General features: G+C 37.4%; 2 protein-coding genes across 4 annotated transcripts in view; one reads left to right on the top strand and one right to left on the bottom strand.

Annotated features, from left to right (window-relative positions):
* LOC126251495 (uncharacterized) overlaps positions 1-19,078 on the top strand; it is an 85,086-nt gene extending 66,008 nt beyond the window's left edge. The window contains exons 3-5 of one of the 2 annotated variants that reach the window (XM_049951967.1): positions 7,083-7,383; positions 17,502-17,649; positions 18,712-18,854. In XM_049951967.1, coding sequence (XP_049807924.1) covers positions 7,083-7,383; positions 17,502-17,649; positions 18,712-18,718 — 456 coding nt within the window. In that variant the 3' untranslated portion in view covers positions 18,719-18,854. Of the gene's footprint in view, positions 1-7,082; positions 7,384-17,501; positions 17,650-18,711 lie in introns of both variants that reach the window. The other variant, XM_049951965.1, reaches the window with a different exon arrangement.
* A 2-nt stretch (positions 19,079-19,080) lies between these two features.
* The window catches only part of LOC126251494 (AP-5 complex subunit zeta-1-like), a 113,937-nt gene continuing 107,693 nt past the window's right edge, over positions 19,081-25,324 (bottom strand). Inside the window, exons 10-11 of one of the 2 annotated variants that reach the window (XM_049951964.1) lie at positions 23,474-23,628; positions 19,081-19,309 (exon numbers count right to left, since the gene is read on the bottom strand). In XM_049951964.1, the coding sequence (XP_049807921.1) occupies positions 19,222-19,309; positions 23,474-23,628 (243 nt within the window). In that variant the 3' untranslated portion in view covers positions 19,081-19,221. The remainder of the gene's footprint in view (positions 19,310-23,473; positions 23,629-25,324) is intronic. The other variant, XM_049951963.1, reaches the window with a different exon arrangement.

The following is a 25,324-nucleotide window of genomic DNA, read 5'->3' as shown; positions in this document are numbered from 1 at the left end:
TGTTGATAACTTTTTGCAGTCATGGTTGATAAGGGGTTGCCAGTTAAATTTGGAAACAATGTATATCCCAAGCAGTTATACGGATTTTGGTTCTACCTTTTTAGCCATTCCCAACTGCAGATGCACTGCTAAACACAAGCCAAAAGCCTTCTGCAGGTATGTTGATGATACTTTTGTAATTTGGCCACATGGCAGGGACAAACTACTAGAGTTCCATCAACACCTGAATGGTATACATGGAAATATCAAATTTACCATGGAGATAGAAGAGAACAGAAGCTTACCCTTTCTGGATATCCTGATCACAAGAAACATGGACGGCACGCTGGGACACACACTGTACAGAAAGAAAACACACACTTACCTCTATCTTAATGCCAACAGCTGCCACCACCCTGCGCAACGCAATTCTGTACTCAACACCTTAGTGCACAGGGCCAAGTCCCTTTGCGATAAGGCAAGTTTTCCAGGAGAATTGCAACACCTCAAGGACACCTTCAAGAAAAATGGATACAGTGAGACAGAAATAAGGAGGGCTCTGAAGACCGACCACAAGAAGAGAGAAGAGAGACCCCATGAAGACAAAGCAATGGGCTGTGCATTTTTGCCATACGCAGGTCCTCCAATGGCCAAGATCGCGAGAATTCTCAAGAAAAATAAAGTGAAGACTGTTTTCTGTGCTGTGGGAAAAATCAAAGACCTTCTTGGTTCAACCAAAGATCCACTAGGTCTGATGGCACCTGGTGTGTACAAGATGAGAATGTGGGAGTCAATATATAGGACACACACAGTGTTGCATCTTACAGCACCGCAATGAACACATCAGGCATGTACGCTTGGGTCAGACCAACAAATCTGCTGTGGCGGAACATAGTATTGACGTGAAGCACACCTTCGATTTTGAGGACACAAAGAAAATATGCAGTACAAATGGATTTTGGGACTCAGTAATCAAAGAGTCCATGGAAATACGGTTACACGACAACCTAATCAACTGCAACAGTGGCTACCATCTCACCACAGCCTGGGAGCCTGTAGTGAGGAAAATCAGAGAAGAATGTTCCGTTCCACCAAGGGCCATGAACGGAGCAGACAAAGATGGACACCGGGACACGAACCCCGCACATGCGTCCCCTCCACCACCGGCCGCTCCAGGTGCATCGGGCGATTTCGCAGGCTCGTGACTGGCCGGCAGCAGGAAGCAGAGAGCGGTCCAGCAGAGATATTAGCCTGCAACCGACAATATCCCGACACTTCGCCTGAAGATGATGGAGACGCATTACATCGAAACGTTGCTATGAGATGATGACGCTACTCGGCTGACAACCCGTGAAGACTTCATATATGAAATTTGCCAAGAAAGCCTGCACTCACATATTAATGAACCTGATTATTCTCTGACACAGTCTTACAGAATTTGAATGAATTATTTTGCACTTAAGTGCTGACTTTACATGAATTTACGCCTTTCCTATAAAATGCACTTTCCGTAAAGGATATTAATTGGAAGGAAAAGAGATTATCTACTACGAGAGATGGTGCCAAGTGCAGCCAAATAAGCATACAGAGAGCAGCTTCCTACGTTAACTGCTGAAATCCGCATTCCCGGTGCATCTCGTTTGTAGGCAGAATTTAATTTTAATTTGTTCCTTCAAGTTTTTATTAGTCCCAATCTCATGGACATGTAACAAATGCAACAAAGGCCTGATTACAATTGAAAGATCTGTTCATATTACGCTCGGCGCCGTCCTTTGGATGGTTGCCATTGAATACGGTAGTGGCAAGCGTGGGGGGGGGGGGGGTTTAAATATAATATATAATGGGAACTTATTAAATTATTGCTGCTTGAATAAGTAAAAAATATCTGGAAAGAATAATTGAAAGAAATTGGAAAGTACACACATCCTGAGTGAACTTTAACTGTCACTAATATCAACAGAGCCACAATATTCAAACATACATTCAGCATTTAAATTTATATACTTTTCCTTACTACCGCCTTTGTGCGTAGAGCTTGGTATGACAATGCTGGTTCCGGATCGCTGCGTCTGCCCCCACTCACACAAATACTTCTTGTCTGCTTTGATCCTCTTGGTGCAGGATGCGGGGTGAAATGATGAACAGATGTGGTTATAAATGAACTTCCTCTAGCTAATAACACTTCTTTAATGTCCAGTTAGAATACACATTTTTGAACAATATTAATGTGGAGGAATTTGTAATATGTCTTCCTGCTACCCCATATAGAGACAAACAGGTAGTATCGCTGGTACTAAATAACTTATTGTTGTATATATATCTTATATGTATAAAAAGAAAAGAATGAGAGAAATAATAATAATAATAATAATTATAAACAAGGATGTAAAGAGCAGCTGATAATAGATGCAGAGGTGACATATCAAGCTAAAACTAAACAAAGGTCACTACACTACGCATACATTGATTACCAAAAAGCTTTTGATAGTGTACCCCACTCATGGTTACTACAAATATTGGAAATATACAAAGTAGATCCTAAATTGATACACTTCTTAAACATAGTAATGAAAAATTGGAAAACCACACTTAATATCCAAACAAATTCAAATAATATCACATCACAGCCAATACAGATTAAACGTGGAATATACCAAGGAGACTCATTAAGCCCTTTCTGGTTCTGCCTTGCTCTGAACCCACTATCCAACATGCTATTGTTGTTGTTGTTGTTGTCTTCAGTCCTGAGACTGGTTTGATGCAGCTCTCCATGCTAATCTATCCTGTGCAAGCTCCTTCATCTCCCAGTACCTACTACAACCTACATCCTTTTGAATCTGCTTAGTGTATTCATCTCTTGGTCTCCCTCTACGATTTTTACCCTCCACACTGCCCTCCAATGCTAAATTTGTGATCCCTTGATGCCTCAGGACATGTCCTACCAATCGATCCCTTCTTCTAGTCAAGTTGTGCCACAAACTTCTCTTCTCCCCAATCCTATTCAATACCTCCTCATTAGTTACATGATCTACCCACGTAATCTTCAGCATTCTTCTGTAGCACCACGTTTCGAAAGCTTCTATTCTCTTCTTGTCCAAACTATTTATTGTTCATGTTTCACTTCCATACATGGCTACACTCCATACAAATACTTTCAGAAACGACTTCCTGACATTTAAATCTATACTCGATGTTAACAAATTTCTCTTCTTCAGAAACGATTTCCTTGCCATTGCCAGTCTACATTTTATATCCTCTCTACTTCGACAATCATCAGTTATTTTGCTCCCCAAATAGCAAAACTCCTTTACTACTTTAAGTGTCTCATTTCCTAATCTAATCCCCTCAGCATCACCTGACTTAATTAGACTACATTCCAACATGCTAAATAATACAAATTATGGATACAATATTACTGGAACATACCAACACAAAATCACACATTTGCTATACATGGATGATCTAAAACTACTGGCAGCAACAAATCAGCAATTCAACCAATTACTAAAGATAACAGAAGTATTCAGCAATGATATAAATATGGCTTTTGGAACAGACAAATGTAAGAAAAATAGCATAGTCAAGGGAAAACACACTAAACAAGAAGATTACATATTGGATAACCACAGTGACTGCATAGAAGCGATGGAAAAAACAGATGCCTATAAATATCAAGGATACAGACAAAAAATAGGAATAGATAATACAAATATTAAAGAAGAACTAAAAGAAAAATATACACAAAGACTAAGAAAAATACTGAAAACAGAATTGACAGCAAGAAACAAGACAAAAGCTATAAATACTTATGCTATACCAATATTGACCTACTCATTTGGAGTAGTGAAATGGAGTAACACAGACCTAGAAGCACTCAATACACTTACATGATCACAATGCCACAAATATAGAATACATCACATACATGCAGCAACAGAAAGATTCACATTAAGCAGAAAGGAAGGAGGCAGGGGATTCATTGACATAAGAAACCTACATTATGGACAGGTAGACAATTTAAGAAAATTCTTTCTAGAACGAGCAGAAACTAGCAAAATACACAAAGCAATCACTCATATAAATACATCGGCTACACCACTGCATTTTCATAACCACTTCTACAACCCTTTAGATCACATAACATCAACAGGTACGAAGAAAGTAAATTGGAAAAAGAAAACACTACATGGCAAGCACCCGCATCATCTAACACAGCCACACATCGATCAAGACGCATCCAACACACGGCTAAGAAAAGGCAATATATATAGTGAGACAGAAGGATTCATGATTGCAATACAGGATCAAACAATAAACACCAGATATTACAGCAAGCATATTATTAAAGATCCCAATACCACAACAGATAAATGCAGACTTTGCAAACAACAAATAGAAACAGTAGATCACATCACAAGCGGATGTACAATACTAGCAAATACAGAATATCCCAGAAGACATGACAATGTAGCAAAAATAATACATCAACAACTTGCCATACAACATAAACTAATAAAACAACACGTTCCCACATACAAGTATGCACCACAAAATGTACTGGAGAATGATGAATACAAACTATACTGGAACAGAACCATTATAACAGATAAAACACAACCACGTAACAAACCTGACATTATACTCACCAATAAAAAGAAGAAATTAACACAACTAATCGAAATATCCATACCCAATACATCAAATATACAGAAGAAAACGGGAGAAAAAATTGAAAAATACATCCAACTGGCTGAGGAAGTCAAGGGCATGTGGCATCAGGATCAAGTTGACATTATACCGATTATACTATCAACTACAGGAGTCATACCACACAATATCCACCAGTACATCAACGCAGTACAGCTACACCCAAACTTATATATACAACTACAGAAATCTGTAATTATTGATACATGTTCAATTACCTGAAAGTTCCTAAATGCAATGTAACATATACCGTACAGTTAAAAGGAAGTCACGCTTGATCAAGGTCCACGTCACTTTCCATTTTTGACCAGACATAACGTCTGAGAAAAGAAAGAATAATAATAATAATAATAATAATAATAATGTGATTCATTACCGCTCATTCTCTGTGAGGCGATCGGTCATCTTTGTTGTTGAGTGTACTGCCTCTCATGGCCACTGTCGGTACTATGTGGGATGAAAAATGGCCTCCTATTTAATGTTCTGTGTGTTTGCACTATTACCAATATTATTCCATCAATATTAAAAACTTAATAACCACTTCATGATACCTACTTACTTCTGCTCACCTTATATCACCGTTCCACAGCTTTTTAATGCAAGGCTTGCATTTAGCTCTATAGCTTGGGATTTTAGTCCACTTTATATGTGTACAGCCATTTCTCATTTTATGCCTCCAGTGGTGAGATGATAAATTATGTTGGTACATCTGTTCTGTCTCTTATTAATTCCATGTGATGATTTGTTATGCATGGCATATCTGTAGAAATACTTTGTATTATTCAGTTTCCTGATATGAGAAGCTCATTATCCTTGTCTAACAGGCTTCTTACGCTTTTATGGAAATATCCAAACATTTTATCATTGTTACAATTTGTTCGATCGAAGTTGCTGTTTCTAGTTTCTCAATTGAGTGTTGCACCTGTATCTGGCACCTGTATATTACAGAGACATTTATCCTAAAAAGGTATAGTGAAAATATTATGAGTCTCAGGAACTGGACAGACAGCACTTGTTACACAGAATCCTTCTAGAAATTAGTTCTGCGAGTAACCTCTTATCAGAAACAAACAGGTGTAATTAGGACATGAAGAAATTTTCACCTTCATGATATGGCTTGGAAGGACAGGTAGTTGTGGGATAATGTTCCTTGATTACCAAATTTTGCACCAGTGCCCAGGATTAAATTTTAACACCTTTGTTTGGTGCCTCATAGTGGGAGCATGTGTGATGCTGTTGTAGTAATCAGTCTTTTTGCATGAAGATGTTCAGCTCAGTGTCAAATTTTACTTAAGGGGATTGGCATTAGTTAGCTGTATTAGGCTAGTTTAATTCTTTCAACAATAGTGTAAACACCACACTGCATTCTGTAACCAATTATCCTTAATAGGCATGGAGTGGGTGGGAGGGGGAGGGGGCAGGGGCAGGTGAGTAGATATCTATGTGTTTGAATGCATGTCTGAGATTTAAGAAAAGAAATATGCCAGTTAAGAGAAACAACAAGAGATATTCATACCTGCTGTGCATAGATTTTTGACACAACCAACTTCCTCCCGAAGTATTTCAGCATCCACCATAAGTAAAACAGTTGGCAATGAAGGCATGCTGTTTGTGGCAAAGGATAAAAAGTGACACAGCTGCAACCTGAAATAAAATAGTGTTTATAGAATTGAGGGTACAAAGTGTCAAAATATTTGTAAATGGCATACTACTGCATTTCAGTATCAAAAATATGAGCCTAAGTAACTTACTGAATTTGGAGACGTTATGATTTCCTCCAAGAGCTTCCTATAAAATTTCTTTAATTAACAACTAGTTAACAACTAGTTTCAGTCCAGAGACCATAATCAGGTTCATAAAAGCATTTTCCACATCATATTAGGCAGTATAAAATCAGTGGCATCAGTTGATAAAATCCATGAATTCGTCACTGTTGCCACATAGTAATATAAACTACATCATCATTCGTATAGATGTAATCTATATTACTATGTGATAACAGTGACAAATTCATGAATTTTATTATCTGGCACCTATGGTTATATATCACCTAATATGATGTAAATGCTTTTATGAACACCCAATGATCGTTCGTGGAGCAAAACTGGTTTGTAAAGAAATTTTATCAGCAGGTCTTGGCAGTAATCGTGACATTCTTCAAATATTTATGAGCTGAAGACACCACATTCTGGGGCTTGTTTATTTTATCACGTTATATTCTTCGGCGCTGAACCATCATCTGTTATGAAAGTAGTTATTTCAGTTGAGGAGAAGGATAATAGGAGGAGACTATTTGTGTGTGTAATAGTGTACTGTGTAGGTCTCATTTTGAATACTTGACCTGTAGCTAATTTGGCCAGAACAACTTCTGACATTTTTGTTTGTCAATTTTGCAGAATAAGACAATCTGGCTCAAGAATCTCTCAGAACCTCTAGGACGCTTGTTTGCAGATACTATGAGTCTCTCGAATAAACTATTTGATGTACATAGTTGTATTTCAAGAACAGATGTACAGGAAGGGTTGGAGTTGAGAAATATATATGAAAGAATGGAAAAACAATTTTTAAGACTGTCAAATCAAGATAATATTGTTCATACTGTGAGCAGATCAAGATCAACACCTCAAAGGAGTAACCACACTACTCCATGTCAGAACATGGGACTGTGGTACTGGAGGAAGACTGCTATTTTTGATGGTATGAGAATAGTTACATCTTTTTATCTGTCATTCATTGTATAGATATGAAGATCATGTATGTTATAATTATAATACTTCTTACATGTTATGTCATTTCATGGAGTATTATGTTCCTCTTGCTATTTATAATTGTGTACATATTTTAAAGATTTTCTGTATGTGGCCAAAAGTGTCCACACACACACACACACACACACACACACACACACACATTTCTGTTTATTCCTGAGATGTTGTCACATAACTAATCGTGTTCTAGGACTTCCTCCCATTACTACAATACTACAGTTTGATTATCAGGGAAGACACTCTACTGTGTTCTTCTATAGTGGAGATGGAATTTCTCCTTGACACACATTGCTCTGGTTCCACATACAGATGTTCAGTGGGGTTCTTGTCAGAGTTTTGCACAGCCCAGTTCAATATATTCACCTAATTTTCTTCAAATCACAAACTATATAAGTACACATTTTTATTGGTTTCACCATTGAAGAAGAAGAAGAAAAAGAAGAAGAAGAAGAAGGGGAGGGAGAGGGAGAGGGAGAGAGAGAGAGAGAGAGAGAGAGAGAGAGAACTGTTTGAGATAAGTTATTATCCACTTCAATGTGCTTTCTTGGGCTCCGTGATTTTCATTGTTATTAATGGGATAGACAGACACTACAGCAAGCTAGTATAGAAAGTGTTAGAGAATCAGCGAAGTGCAAAGTCTGTGCAATTTGCACATTTGTATACACAAGGTGACTTACAGTTTTTCCTTTGTACAAATGAGACACGTATGCCAAAGAAGTCGCTTCAAATCTATAGATATTAACATTTAATGTACAAACTAATATGTTATTCTCCAGTAATATCAAAACTTGTGTATGTCATGATATATTCCGTATTTTGGAACACAGGGTTTTACAAACAAAAAAAAAAAAAAAAAAAAAAAAAACCAACCAAACTAGTTTGTAACATAACATCTGTGCTACTCTACATTTGTGCATTTTACATATTTCATCATTAGTATCCTCATTCAATCATTACATCTAATTTTAAGGTCTATTCGTGTAAATAATAATGTATTTTTGAGAAATTTTAGAATCTTATGAGTGCATGCACATAATGTATTTTGTGGCAAACTGACATTTGTGAGCTACAGTTGTGCATTCAACTGACTTTGACAACTTTGTGATTTGGAAAATAATTTATCCTTAATTGCAATGTTGATAGTTACATAATTAGTGTGGTTTTGCTTTTTTTCCCAGTTGTTACCCAGTTTGTCATGAGGAGGTGTATAAAAGATGATGATTGTGACATAAATGTACTTCAGACGACTGCTATGGTGTAATATTGTGTTCTGCACTTATTGTAACTATCATATTGTACACAGTTTTGTTTGCCCTTTCAACAGCAATTTATAATGTCTCCATTCGTTGCAAATTTCCACTATTTTACAGTTTGTTAGTGAGCATAATCCCATCAAAACAAAAAATTTGAGACTCTTAAGTTCCAAGAAGTTAAATTTTTTCTGAGTTTTTACTCTTATTATAACACACAATTTTTTTGTTGGTGGTTAATTGCTTAACTTTGTAAGGAGAGCTTTGTATCTTCGTAGTGTAACTTACCAAGAAATTAAACTAAGCTTTCTGATTCACTTCTAAAGTCATTTGTTTAGTATGGAGAAAAACATTACACCAGTTAAAATGCAGTCCCACTCTGAATGCTGTCACTGGGTCTGCTGTTGGCAAGCAGGTGGAAATCGCCCTGACAGCTGTCAAACAACTGGAAGCTGCTGCAAATGGTTGTGCATGTGAGATAAAAAAGTCTTACATACCAGACAAATCGAAGGTACTTCAAGTACTCTCCTTTTCCATGCATATTGTCTCTTCTTCAGAAAATACAGGGCTTAAGAATTAAATTGTGCGTAGCAAGTCAGTGGTAGGTCTAGTGGCAGAGGCCAGGAGAAACAAGAGTATTATGACCATCCAATTAACCAACAAATTTAAAGTTCTGTGTCCCACTGAAAATGAAAATGAGTCAGTGAGATGTTTTTCACTTGTCGGGAGGCCTGCTTTGTCATGCACCAAGAGAAGTAAGTGCAGAAGGGTAAGGGTCTGTTCATTGGCAGCAGTTCAGATGTATAATGAATAATGACGCCACATAGGAAATTAGTGGCAAGGGTAAGATAGATCATCTTTTGCTCTCTGCTTATATGCCTGGATGCCTCGTTTATCATGTTAAAGAAGCTATTTTGGCAGCCATTGAGGAAACAGGATGTTATGAGTTGCAGATTGTAACACATGTTAGAATGAACAATTCTTGTTGTTTGGGCTCAAAGGTCACACTTGAATCATATTGTGACCCCCACTCCGTTTTCCTTATTCTGCGTCGAATGGAAGGCTTTAACAAGAGGTTTTTGTGACAAGCTGTGCTGTACCGTATAGTTTCAGAACTGTAGCAACCTCCTTAATGGGTCAGAAGTGGATCTCACATCCGAGGCTGAGAAGAGGCTGTTTGTGTGTTAAGCAACTCTCCATCCAGTTCAGATAACAATATCTGGAGGAAACCTTAAAGTATTAGTGTAAATTCCAAAGAAATGACCCCAGTAGATATAACTATAAAAAAGCTAGTGATTAACTGCTGAAGCATTAGCGACAAAGTTCTAGATTTTGAAGCACTCCTAAACAGCAAAGGGGCTCACATATATTAGGTAAAGAAAGCTGACCTTCCTTAGATTTTTTTGGGACAAGCCTAAGTGTACATTGAAAGGATAGGTTAATGGGAAAGGGAGGTGGTGTATTTGTCACAGTAGGCAAGAAACTGAACTCTGCTGAGACAGAAATTAAGGCTGCATGCAGGATTGAGTATAAAGATTCAGTGTAACAGATGGGTATTAATTTATATTGGGAACCAGCTGTTGGCAACTAGATCGACCCCCAGGGGGTTCATGATGACTCTTGTGGGTATGGCCATGGTGAGCGTGGGTGCTGAGCCAGCCATTAAAGTACTCCACCTTTTCTGTACTGCAGTTGCTAGCCCCTAGTTTATTCCCCCACTGACTATAGTTTATTACACTTTCCTGATGACAACCTGGCTTTCATGTAAGTTTTTACTTGGCTTATTCTTTTGACCCCTTAAATTAATCCCAACTTGGTCCCTTCCCAGGTTTGATGTCCATACTTTCCAAATTTGACTGAAGTGTGAATTGTGTAGGGAAAGGTAGAGAACAGAACAGTGAGGTCCATATCTAAAAAAGTTACTTTTATTTGCCATTATTAAACCCATCAGTGGTTCAGAAAGGTGTTCAGTACGAACCAACAACAATCTTTGATTATTTGCCCAATCACACAAAATGTCTGACAGGTAGTAAAACAGATTTTCAATCTAACCTAAAATCATTTCTCGTGGACTACTTCTTCTGTTCCATGGATGAATTTCTACTGAAAAACTGCTGACCAGTAAACAACATCAACATCAACAACACTAGTGTATACATAATCAGTAAAGAATCATTAAAGTGATCTGTGGAACATGTAACTAATAAACATTTTACTTGTGTATCTGCCCAGGCATGACCATCCTGACAGCCACTTCTAGGTAAACTGCTTCCCACTCCCAAAACCTAACATAGTAGCCAGTGCATAATAGAGACATTGTCATGTGACCACACAGTTGTAGCCTCCTGACAGTGTGGAGATTGCACTTCCGGTTTCTGCACTGTAAGCTGTCTAAGCATGCCAAGGAGTAGGTGCCCATTCCCACTGGAGTACTAGGACTCAGGGTAACACTCACCATACCAGGTGGCTGAGTGGCACTTGGGCAGAATTTGCTGAGTTGGATTGGGTGACACCAGAGCAGACAGTGTGCCATAAAGTGATTCAAACTTACTAAAGCTAGTGGTTGTGAGGCCCTGGCAGTTCAACCCCCCAAGTGTTTCCACCAGTTGCTATGCAGTGGGAGAAAGGACAAGGACATTGGCATAGAGAACTCTATTCAACACAGTAGCTAGTCTCTATTGGAATGGAGAGAGAGAGAGAGAGAGAGAGAGAGAGAGAGAGAGAGAGAGAGAGAGAGAGACCTATTTAATGACCAAACCTCAGTTCTTGGTGTTACACATTGAATACAAGTTTGAATAGCATTGCAAAAGACACAGTGTTGTTCCTCCTGATCAGGACAGCAGACACTTGTCAGACTTGAGCTGTACTTCTATAGGTGACAATCCAGTTTCTTTTACTCCTCGTATAAGTTTACACAAATCACAGAGCATCATCTTGGTAATTGAATAAAAAACTGCATGCCAGTCTCCAGGCTAGAGGCACAGTTTGCCCGCTGTATCCAGAAGGGGCTAAAGATAACAGTTGACACGGAAGTCTAATGTTGGAGGGGATAACACATGCAGAAAAGGTGGAGGCCATGATGAGACCTTATGTACCATCATATGTGCAGTGCTTTGCTTGCTTCCATTTGGTTTGTACATAATCTTGATGTTCAATGAATTCACCTGTGGCAATTATGGACATACCCAGCATGGTATCACACCTTGTGTCCATCCTAAAACTTGTGTCAGAAGTCTGGACTGACATGATCCTGCTTGTCAAAGTGCTCCGTTTTCAATAAGGAACAGTCAGTCCAAGAAAACAAACACTTTGCTCATTTACCACACTTTGATGTGAAAAAGAAAATGCTAAAATCTTCATCACGTGACCACTTTTTCGATGGCCTTGGAAAAATCTGGGTACTGATCCAGAAGACATTACCCCTCTTCACATGAGGTGGAGTCGACCATTTTACCAAGTCTTCTCTCAGCAATGTCAGGACTCTGATCCTGCATCATCACCTGGAGAAGCCTTTGTCTTGTTCACTGTCACTCAGTAAAACTGACCACCCTTCAGGGAATTCATTTCCACAAACCATGCAGACAGATAGCCTCTGTATGTATGTGTGTGTGTGGTGTGGTGTGGTGTTTGTTTCTGAAGAAGACCTTGTTGGCTGTGAAAGCTCACTTTCTAACAGGCTTTTTGTTTTATCTGTCTATGACTCAGCATCTCCGCTATATGGTGAGTAGCAACTATGCTTTTCACAATATTGTTACATTTCCACCCTGCTATTCTTTGCTCACTAAATTTTGTGTTTCTTGTATGAACTTCATCTTCAGAACAGCTGTTTAAACAACTGTGTGTTTTGTTGGAATGGATAACCAGGAATACAGCTCCATCATTAAAACTATTTTTCTTGGATTGTTAACACAAAGCATTTCAATGTTGGCGGTGGTTAGTGTCGTATGAAGGACGTCCCAAAACTACAACCAATATGAAAATGTTGAGAGCAAGCATAGTTCATATTTGAGCTATCTGTGATTAGAGAGCTGCGAAATAACTAATATTATATGTGCGGTAGCTGTGCAGCATACTGCTTATTTGCTGAATAGAACTGCTCACCAAATAGTAGAAAAAATTAGCAGGACTGTCATAGCAAAGTGGAAGTTTTGAGACAGTAATGTTCATTCCAGTGGCCAGGACAACATAGCGTAACTGAGCTTTTGTAACACTATGCACAATATGTAAGAAGCAAGGAAAATCCATAGCAGTGAGGAGATTGTCACCGCAAATTTAGGCTGATGGAGCACTCTGTAACAAAAAGACAGTCAAATTTTATTTGTAGCAGGGTCAACAGAGATTAACGATATTACAATGCAAGACATAGTCTTGGTTAGAATCGAAAGCAGTATTGTGGCAGAATCATGTGAACAATCTCAGTGCAGTGATCCACAGTGGTGGTCAGAAAGTTCTTGCTGGCAGTCATATGGGACAGCCATGTATTGCAGACAGTGCCCAGCTGGGTATACAAAGAATGCATCAATTAGTGTATCACCACACATTGCATTTCATATGAAAGATCAACCATGAAAAAGCTTCATGTAGTATGGTCAGCACATTTGTTGACTACTGACAAAAGGCAAATATGAAAACCGATTTCTCGCTTTGTTTAGACCATTTTAAAAAAGAATCCCACAGATTTTTTGTCAACAACGCGTGATGTAGGTCAGATGTGAATCATTTGCTCCGTGCCAGAAATCAAGCAGCAGTGAAAACAGTGAAAGATAATGACACTGCTCCAAAAAAGATGAAGTTGGATTTCATTTGCTGGAAATGTTAAAACTAGTGTTTTTCTGATATGATAAAGGGATAGTTATTGGTGCAGAGTTAAATCAAATTGTGAATATTTCACTAGACTTTAGGTTCTGCTTGATGAAAAACAATCACAAAGAGACCCTGGATTGCAAAGAAACAAATATCAAGACCTGCATTTTGTAAAATTACTTTCTTCACTTTGGCACTGGAATTGTGGGTAGTTTTATCTGAAATATTAAGTCCATTACTTTCACTGTGAAAACCATACTCTTGACCATAGCCTGTAACTAAAAGTTCATCATACATAATGGTCTGCATTTATTATTCTTACAAAAGTTAATTTTCTCTTTTGTCAGTTTATTTTAAACTCCGAGTAGCATGGCACTCGTTCTTGAATGCCTACACACAGTACTAATCAAATGTTCAGCATCCACATTTTGGATTAAGCTAAGAACATTCACTACATCATAGAAGATTCAGATCATTATTGTTACTATGTGGTCCATTTATTCCAGTAAAACTTGAGTTCATGGGTTACCACCAATTACCACTTTACTGTCCTATGTTTCTTAACTTAAGTGCCTGTTCACCTCGTAATTACTTGGGTTCATGGCTTGAACTGCTCTTTAGCACTCTGACTTCTTAATTCTACCTCATCAAACCTATAACCCTATTTTAGCAGCCCCACACATTCCTTCCATGCCTGCACTTTCAGTACATACCCACTCTAAGAAAGTTCTGCCAATACTTAACTAATGGTGTCTAACATCGTCACTCAGTGCCCAAACTGAAAAATGGCATGTAACCACTTGGGAACATGAATGATCAATACCGCTTGCTCTGTCTAAAGAATATAGTAGAGTTAGACCAGCATTCTCGAAATTTGTGCACAAAGGTTCTCTGGTAATGTACCTGTCGTATTCACTGTACGTGGCCCTCTGATTTCCACCATATTCATAGATAAAAGAAACAGCTGGAAAACTTCTGATGCTAATAAAGAGATGCTGGCAAAACTAAAAGTGTAATTTGCTTATCTAACAGAAACCTACATCAATTACGGAATCTACTCACTGGGGAAAATGTCCATTGCGTATTGACCCAAAAGGAAACTGCCGAATAATAAGTGTCAAGCTAAGAATTCACCTTGCCACCACGTAGTGTGGGAAGAGCACGAGGGGACTTGTGAGCAGATAAATCCTGATATTGTCTGAGCAGTTATTCTTAACATATGTACCAATATAGATAGAACCAAGGATAAATATTATTATTGTCGTACACATTAATGAAAGTATGGTTGCTCATGAGTGGTAGTTCGGGGTGTTGTCTCTCTTTGAGGCGACACACAAAAGTGTGACTTCCATGTGAGACCATGACTGCTCAGAGTGTATGGGTAGCATCTTTGTGCATCATTTACAATATGTGATTTTATAGTGCATTTGAAATAAGTTGTGGCTTTTGACAGTTTCATATGGAGCAAGTGGAGGGAAGTGTAGTTGCCAGCGTGTGCTGAGTGTGCCAGCAAGTGGTGATAACACCATGCCTGTGTTTGGTCATGGCCATTCGCCGGCCGCCAGGCAAACATCCTTTGACGGTAAAGAAATGGCAGTACTGAACAGAGCAGTTACATCTATGAATCTTTTATACCTACACATAACAGTAGAGGTCCCCAAATGAAGAAAAGTCCCTACCCTTATCCTCAAACCCAGAACTGGTACTTGAACCCACAGAAATCACTGTCTCTTCAGTCTGTCCTTCCAGCAGTACTCCTGAATTACCTTCTTGGTATGACAGATGACTCGAGTTCAGTCCTATGGGGTAACATTTGCAATGGCTTCTTTTGCCAGCATTTCAACCTCACTGGTGATACGTAACAGACCAGTTTGGGAGGCTTACTGCATTGCTCGATGCAACAAGTCTTAGTTTATTTAGGGCATGTAATCACCCAGATTCCAATTAATAGTAAAATTATAAGATAAATATAGTGTTCACACTAGTCATCCATACCTAGTGAATGATACGAAACGTATTACTTAATTTTCTTCTGTTGGTCAAAATACCTGAAATAACATCTGAATTGCTACTGTTAATCCATAAAACAAATATACGTAATGTAAGCCTTTAATTTCCAAAGTAACTAAAATAATTCACGAAATAATGCTGTCTGAAATGCATGAACAAATTACCAAACAGAACTATTGCACTTACGTGTATGGAAGTCAAAAACATGGTAAGAACTTTAACTGTACTCTTATCTTCATGTCATTAAGAAAACTAGGAAACCTGTTTTTTTGACGTGAATTCCTGTGATAACATAGTAATATGGCTGAATTGAATGTCCAAAACTGATGAGTGTTTAGAACTATAATGTAAGTGATTCAGTTCAATTGGATGTAATTATTTTTAACAGTAATATCGAAAATTTACAATACCAATTAGGAAACATTGTTCAGAGGGATAAGTGAGAGAGCCAACTCACTGGGAGTCATTGTTGATCAGAGGTTTTGTGTTGCACCATCTGTGTCACTGTGTGCAATAAATTGCAGTGAGATGAATTCAGGTATACCTGTTCCTTGTTTCACATTACACACTGAACGTGAAATGTGAATCCAGTTCACAACAAGAACTCTAGGACAACAAGCAGATCTCAAGATAAGTATTCAGAGTTACACCATCCATACAGACCGTTTATATTCCACGTATAGCAATAACTTTACGTATATACATTTTCATTTCTAGAAGAATATGTTATGTCTCAAAGGGATTGGAATATTTAAGTGTCACCTGCCATGAACAGAAACGCAACACTGAGTGTAAACTACTTGTTGTTTTGTGCCACATTACCATTCACCCAGACCCATATATTCTCAATTGGATTTAAATGAGCATGATGTGAAGGAAGCCTGGTTACACACTGTCCTATGCCATTAGCCAGTTTGTTCACATGGTAGTATAAAGTTTTTGGCTTGTACTGTGCTACAAGTTCCATTAACTCCACCTTATTCATGCTAGATGCAACTTTATATGGTACCCGAAGTAAAATATACACTTTCCTCCACTGCAAGTTTTATTCATCACAGTAGGAAGGTATGACACTTTTCTGTTACTGTTGTTGAATTTGGAGGACTATTTTGCGGCAGAGTATCCGAAAACAACTCCATGAAAGCTCTGGCATTCATTTATACATGATAGGTGCTTTGCTGCCTGGAATGGAACAGCAATAAAAAGTTTTGAACGAAGCAGTAAGCAGAGCCAGTGTGAAGGATGATTATCCTGCCACCTCTGCCTCACAGTGCTTTTTTTTGTTCCTTGTGCTGTGGAGTCTGTCCACCCCTTTGTCAACATGTCACATGTGTTAATCACAAGTCAAACAATGTCTTTGAATATGCTCCTCATGGCAAACAGATATCAACCTCTCCAGGCCAGTATGTCACTCTTCTTGATGATAAATGTCTGACAGGAAATCATCTTTTGCCATAAACCAATCTCTTGAAGACAGTTTTGATGTGATAACCAATTCCCCTTGAACAGCTCTGTTTCTTTACGTTGAAAAGCAGTTTACTTAAAGTGGGGTACTCCTTGCATTGATAAAAGGCATACAAATGCATCCATCTTGGTTACCCTTCTGTTGTAACTTCTTTTTTTGCCCAGGGTTTCTACTAAAGAACAAGTTAATGTTGCTTAATTATTTCCTTCTCCTTCCCAGCTCTCAGTACTATAGATCGATGAATGCTAAGCGCAATAGCTGTTCTGTCCACCACTATTGCAACATCTAAAATTGGACTGCCAGTATTGCACTCAATTTCAAAATAACTGTGCACAGAAAACACAAATTTGTGACCTTGTGGACAGATTGAAATTCCCCTTCCAAAGCTCAATACCTTTGCAGCTGGTGAATGTTTTCTTGGAGACCTCTTCTGTTGTGAATCTCTTGTTAAGACAGGCTGCACTGTTTTTATTAATGCAATGCCAACATAAAGCACTTATTCAATACACCTGATTGCAGAACATTTCAACATCAAAAAATACCACTTCACTATGAGAACCGATGAACATTCACACATCTATTGCATGGCAACAGGGGTTCTTTTCCAACTGAACTGTTGGCTGCGTGGTGGGAGAGCCGGCTTGCCATTGGTGTCACATCCATTCTGGTGAGCCAAATGTCAAAAGTTGCAACTAATTTTAAGCACACTATATCTTCAGTTTTATAATGCCTCTTCTTGCAAAGCAGTTGGTCAAAATCTGGAAGAAAACAGTACTTGAAGACGTGCTAGATTTCTTAAGAATTCTACAGAATACATGTGGGATTCTGTGTCGTCCTTTCACAAATCCTGTAAGGTTTACATTGTTTTCTCTTATGTCAGTGTGTGCAGATGAAAATAAAGGTGTGAAATTATAGGTGCACAGGGGGCCTCGTAAAGTCAGCTAGGATATGGGCACCTGAACGGATTTTTTTAAATGAAAGATTTGGTTAAAAAATAGTAAACTCACTATATTCCGTATATGGGATACACCTATGTTGGTTTGTTGATGCCATTAGCCTGTCACAGCATCAATTTAAGGGTCAGGACAAAGTCTGAAAAAGAAAAAAAAGTGTAAGAGAGAATTCATGTCTTTACCAGTTGAAAGCTGGTGCTAGAGAACGTCCAGCAGTTAAAATGTGGTTTACCTTCCATGCTCCCAATTAGCACCTACAATGAAGTGTAGTAGGTCTGTTTGCAGGACAAACAACCTTTGCTGAAGTGACAGTCCAACTTGGCATGAAGGCCACAATGAATTGTATTTGCACATTACAGAAGAATATTAAAATGCAAAATCATAAATAAAATAAAAAATTTCAAACACCAATCAGACTGGCTAGGCAACCTGCACAAAAGCAGCTTATTATTATGTAGAATTAGTTGAAATACTGATATTGCTGTCTGGAGTGGTCCATTGCTTGAAAGCAAGTTGCAGTAATTTTAGTATCTGTACTGCCTACGAGTAGCTGGATTTATATCGGGTGTTTCTCTCCCAATCGCTGTGTTTCCAGGAAAACTTGTTTCAATATGTATCTACTTATTGAAAGACTGCTAGTCACTGACTAAATAGTATTTGAATTAGTGGCTTTATTTCACTTAAAGAACTAATGTGTATTCATATATTTCAGGCACCAAGTTACTTGCTCTTTTGTAATTTGTTGTAGCTTACAATTGTGTATTTTCGTGTTGCAGGTCTTAATAAAAAACTACACTTGGTTTACAAAGATGAGAAACAGTGGCAGAAACTTCAAGAAAATCTTCAGTTAATAGAGAGGCTACAATTTCAAATAGATGTATTTGATCTGATTTTATCAGAAATGATACCACAGATTTTGTTGATGGATCCCAACACTAAGAATTTTCAAATGATACTGAAAGTTGTATGGGCAGTGACAGATTTTACAAGACTTCCTATTCCAATATTTATAATTCCCTGAAACAGTAGCCTCATGATAATTAGCTAAGCAGTAATTAACACTAAACAATCAAAATCATTCTACAAAATTTATTAACATACAAATATTTACATTAACTTCATTTAATACAATAATTCCATTAATTGTCCTTTAATTTTAATAAATCATTTTAATGAATATAGACGAAACAAAAGTACAGAATCTGCTGTTAATCCTACATGAAACAACATAGACATCTACAGGTAAAATATAAAATAAGAAGCCATCAGTCTCTATATGCAGATCACTATTCCATGAATTGAGCCAGGACTCGCACAGCTGCACTCATTGCTTGGCTACCATCGTGTGATGCTGACAACACAGCACGAGCAATGCTGTAACATGTTTCTAAGATGAGATTTTGCTGAACAGTAAAGAATATCTGGAGACAAGGTTATTTAAATTATAAAAGAAAAAACACTACAACATAGTTTTATAAATAAGTGTACAAGCAGTTAAATACTGTAGTATAATTCAGTTTTCAGTTACAGATTTGTGGCGTCAGTAGTTTCACTAGAATTTAAAAGCAAATTAATGTAAGCTGCAGTACAAAGATAGATCACTGTTGAATTGCAATTTGCCAGGCGGAAAGCTAAACTAAACACACACAAATCTTCAGTAAAAATATTGTGGTCTACAGGCTGTTACTACACATTCTTTATTATGAAACAATAGAGACTGGATAGGTAACCACTTATCTCTAACATATTGATGTGGAGTGCATAGAAGCATGTAACAGCACCGACACTCCACTTGCATTTGAAATACCACTTTAAGGTACACCGTATGCAGCTGTGGACTTGTGGACCTGTGGCAAATGGACAGCACACATTTTGCTGTGGAAAACACCTCAGGTCCCAAGAAAGTAACGGTATATAAAATGTCATTCCTCCTGGCCACCACCTGTTTTGTGTGTGTGTATATAACGCAGATGATGTGACTTACCAAACGAAAGTGCTGGCAGGTCGATAGACACACAAACATACACACGAAATTCTTTGTGTGTCTATCGACCTGCCAGCGCTTTCGTTTGGTAAGTCACATCATCTGTGTTTTTAGATATATTTTTCCCACGTGGAATGTTTCCCTCAGGGAAACATTCCACGTGGGAAAAATATATCTAAAAACAAAGATGATGTGACTTATGTTTGTGTTTGTTTGTGTGTCTGTCGACCTGCCAATCTCGTATAGCGCGTGGAAAGAATGAACACCTATAGCTTTCCGTACGAGATCCGATTTCCATTATTTTATCTTGGTGATCGTTCCTCCCTGTGTGAGTCGGTGCCAACAAAATATTTTCACATTCGGAGGTGAAAGTTGGTGATTGGAATTTCGTGAGAAAATTCCGTTGCAACGAAAAACGCCTTACTTTTAATGATGTCCATCTCAAATCCTGTATCATTTCTGTGACACACTCTCCCATATTTCGCGATATTACAAAACGTGCTGCCTTTCTTTGAACTTCCGTCAGTCCTATCTGGCAAGGATCCCACACCGTGCAGCAGTATTCTAAAAGAGGTATGGCAAGAAATTGAAAAAAATGAGTTTAAAATGTACAGTACAGCACTTAGTGATTAATATACAACACTCAACTAGTGCCAAATAGGCTGAGCAGACATCCCAATTTTTTGCTGGGAAGTCCCAGTTTTCGCATAAATGTCCCAGTCTCCTGAGAAAATCATTTGGGACACATAATTCTCTTGGTTTTTAATTGAAAAACAAAATGCATGCACTAGTATGAGTTTTTCAATTAATTAAATATTTCTAAAAAAAAAAATCTTAAAAGCAGAATGTTACAAAAATATATATTTTTACAATATACATCCCATTTGGTTTAAGTCGACTTAAACCTAATGAAAGAGCAACAGATTTGTTGAAAAGAAAAACAGGTATAATCTAACACCGCCCCTAACTTGCCAAACTTCCACTTAATAGCCTTGTACACAAGTATACTCAAAATCACGTGTGGTACACAAAGGAGCATCACAACTATTTCTCGTAATGAAACTACAGCCATATGGAAGTTAATTTTGTGGAGAATTTGAGCAATGTGTTCGCATTGTTCATTGTTTGGCATGTATGCACGCTTGCCCTAACAGTCTGCTGTCAAATGAGAGCTGTACATTGTTGGCAGATTTCACTTACTTAGTGATAGAAAATTGTGTCTACCGATTTTTGGAGTAACTGGCAACAGTTCCTACTTAGAAGTGAAAGCTGATAGGTCAGTTCTGCAGTAGACAGTGAAAGTGAATATTAAACTTGGAAAGTGTGATGCCCAAGGGGAGTGTTCATTTAATGAAATGTTAAAAAAATGTTAAAAAAAAAATTCCTGTTTCTTAAAGGAAGTGACATAAACAATCACCTCCAAAGGAAGCATCATTGCCATCTACAAGTAGCTAGAGATGAAATCTTTTTTATACAGAAACACTCCAGGAATGCCATCTCTCACAATCAACTCAAATTACTGTACTATTACTTTGATTCAGAAGCTTTTCAACAGGCCTGATTATTATTGTTGTGCTAGAACTAAAAGTGAAGCAATTGTCGTTAATTTGTTTGCCCTCACTCATAATCCTACAGCAACAGCTAATGAATTACAAAAAGCAAAAAATATTTCTATAATAACTGATGCATCAAATCAAGTTCTATTAGGGGTTCAATATAACATTCCTGGTTTCGACATAAACGTCAGAATATAGGATATTAGAAATGTTCCAAATGAAATGGCTGACACATCACAATAATTTTGAGAGAGCCAACCACAATGCAATAAAGAATGTTTATAAGAAATTTCAAGCAAAATTAAATAAATTATTTGTTGGTTTTAGCTGCGGTGCTTTCTTTTTGCACAGTAGTGTCCAATCAGCAGCAGATGGTCAGCTGATTGATACTGAGGTGATTCTGTTCAAAATTTACAAATATTTTGAAACGTACACTGTTGTGCCTTAAAAGAATTCTGTGAGTTAATTGGTGTTGAATACTAAGATCCTGTTAAATAACAGCAAAACAAGTTGGCTGTCTCTTCTTTCTGCCTTTCAGAGTGTCCTCGATATTTATGAAGGACTTATGTCATACTTTTTGCCCCCTGACAGCTGCCCTCAAATTTTAATTTCTTCTCTAATAGCGCTTCCCCAATATAGTTGAGATTTTTAGCAGACCAGTCAGAAGTTTGTCTGCTACCATTAAACAAACTGAGAGTCAAAATATCTCTCTCCCACTGAAACGTCTGATTTGATTGACAATTTTATACAAATGCTAATTTGCAGAAAGGTCAACAGATTCAAAACTCCAAGTCGGCCCATTTGACGTCCTACCCCCTTAATGAAATGGAATTATTATAGAAAAAGACTTCAACATTTTTTGATGACTCTGTGAATTACATAAGAAGTGTATTTTATGTCAGTATCGAGATATTTGTTGCAACAATCTGCTCACTGGACTGATTTTCAGGATTATAGTGTTTGCCTGTCTGCTTTCAATGAGAATTCACTAATCAGTGAGTTTGGACATATTAAGAACATAATGGAAAAGCATATCAAAGATAGAGTAATGATGGAAGAGCCTCTAGGAGAGAGATGGACTACAATGTTTGGAAAATATAGAGAAAATTATTAATTTTGCATTGTGTCAACCAGATACAAGTGCTGCAGCAGAAAGTGTTTTCAGTTTCATTAATATGTATTGGCATGATGAAAAAGGTCATGCCGTTATTGCTGTTATTACTGTGAAAACTCGTTGCAATCTATCTTTTACAGAATTTTATGATTATCTTCTTTCTTACGAGGAACTGCAAGGATCAATTCATTCTTCTCACAAATACAGCAAAAGTAAACCTACTACACATCGTAGAATATGTGTATATACTATATTATAATAAAGTATGTATCAGTTTCTTTTTTTATTTCTGAAGAAAATAGTGTCCCAGTTTTTTCTCTTTGAAATCTGGTCAGCCTAGTATTAAACTGTAACATTACCTTTTTTTTCCCTTCTTTTCTTCACAGACTGAAAATGAATGCAATTTAAATCCCTGTGCAGCCATGCAATTTAAGGTTTTCCCTGTTATTTCTAAACTGCCCAAGACAAATGCTGAGATGGTTTCTCACTCCAGTTCTCTTAATTATTGTGCTGTTGATTAATGATTAAACTCTTAACATGCCATTTATTGTATAAAATAATTTCCAACACCTATGAAATTAATGACTGATGTTACACTCCAGAGAGTGGCATCTAAATAACATTTGTAATGGACACTAAAGGAACAATGATGAGCATATGCACTGGGAGAAAATAAGTCAAAACCTTATTGCAAAGCTGGGGAATCAGATGTCAGACAATTCACATCATATCCAACACAAGTGACTATTGCAGTGCTCATTGAAATGTATGACATGACTAAGATAACACAAACAATAGACTAATGTTAAGGATGTATGTTTGCTACTCCTTTCCCAAATAAGTTTGATGTACAAGAAATGGTTAAAATATTTCAAACGACTGACCTTGGTTGATTTAGAAGAGAAGTAAGTTCTTCCACACGCTGTATTACTATCTGCTTCTCGCTACTACTTTTTAACAAACTCACTGCAATGTTTGTCTTTACCTTACTCAGGGACAGAAGAGCTCGAGGAATAAGATCTTCTGATCTACTTGATAACTGCAACAGAAATGAGGTTTTGTTAATTTCATTTACAAATTTGAAATATGCTTGTTGGAGACACTTTATCCATCATGTACATTCTAAATGATACAGGAAATATTTAGAGCAATTGCAATGTTGCAACTCTGACTGTACCTATATTCAAGGCAAGCAGTTACACATCCCTCATTTCAGGGATACCTCGGGCTATAGGTGCCTACTATGTTCGATAGTACTGGAACTTTCAGCATTTTGGAAAAAAAGAAGGGGGGAGAACCTAGTGCAGTGTTACAGAAGATTTCTCATGATGTTTATGACATACAATGACTGACGCGCGCGCCCACACACACACACACACACACACACACACACACACACACAATAATGTTTAATTCTGAAACAACCAACAATATAAATGGTACTAGCTGGTCACTGATGTAAAGTGCATGAGCCAGTCAGTAAGACAGTTTAACACAATCTTACTGTCTAGGAATAGTTTAGGGAGAAAACTAGTCAAATAAAAATTAATTTCACAATAGTTGGTGTTTTCAAGTTTCCGTGTAAAAATGTCATAAAACTTTGTCATAAATTTCATCAAGGTTGAAGTTTACATACAACCTTTCATTTCTCATGCAAACAACTGATCTCAGGTCTTATGTCAGGTGATGGTGACAGATTTGCATCTTAAATAAATGGATTCTACTCTTGCCAACAAGTTCACATGACTGTTGATAATAGGAAACTGATGGACATTCTCCATCAATGTAGACTAGTTTTGTGAACAAAAGGAATGGTAGTATCTCCCCTGGCCACACCAGATCTCAATATCATTGTCTTTGTCATCTACTTTAGAGAGAAGGGTGCTTGATTGCTATCCACCTCCATCATTGTCCCTGTGCATAATGTTTTGGCACAGTACTATTATTGAACAAACCAATATGTAAAGCAATTTAAATTCCAATAATTTGAAATGTTTCAGTATTTGTTACTGTTTATCTCCATGTGTCACCTCCACATTAGCACAAGCTTAAGTCATAGAGAGCATAATATTCAGTGCCTTTGCCCATCAATAAAAACTTCTGAAGATTCAGTTAGAACAGGACTATATGTGTTGTAGATATAGATTGCCTATGTAAAAGCACAATGAACACCATATCTATCAAATTGTGAACTCGCATTATACCATATACCGACTAATGAAAAAATTATTTAATAGTGACAAAAGTGCATGGACATTACCTTCAAATCTTTGATTAGCAGCAACTTTAATGTGGATAAGAAGAAGAAAAATGGCTGAGTATCTGGCTTGTAGGACTGTATAAACATTGTATGAAGGTTTACCAGAAGATATGTATAAACATTTCTGAAAGTCAGTGGAATGCTAGACCAACTAGAAAACGAAGATTTTCAGCAGTGGATAAATGAATTAACTGAAGGTAGGCTGCGATTGATTGCAATAACCAGTGTGATTTTTCAGTTAGCAGTTTATATTTATTAAAGTACTGTTACCACTGTTGTAATAAAATCTTTTCCTGTAATACAAAATTGCCGAAAGGCTGAGATGGTGGAGGAACTAGCTGGCAACAATATTAGTACTGACAAAAGAGCTTGTGTTTTTGTTTTGTTACTGAACACAGTTGAAGTTTGGAATGAGCAAACACTTTTTGTTGCAAGTGTATAGGTCCTCAACACAATATGCTCTCAGTGTGAAAAT

This window comes from Schistocerca nitens, chromosome 4, assembly GCF_023898315.1.
Source record: "Schistocerca nitens isolate TAMUIC-IGC-003100 chromosome 4, iqSchNite1.1, whole genome shotgun sequence".
Taxonomy (NCBI): domain Eukaryota; kingdom Metazoa; phylum Arthropoda; class Insecta; order Orthoptera; family Acrididae; genus Schistocerca; species Schistocerca nitens.
This window is presented reverse-complemented; position numbering and strand designations above follow the sequence as displayed.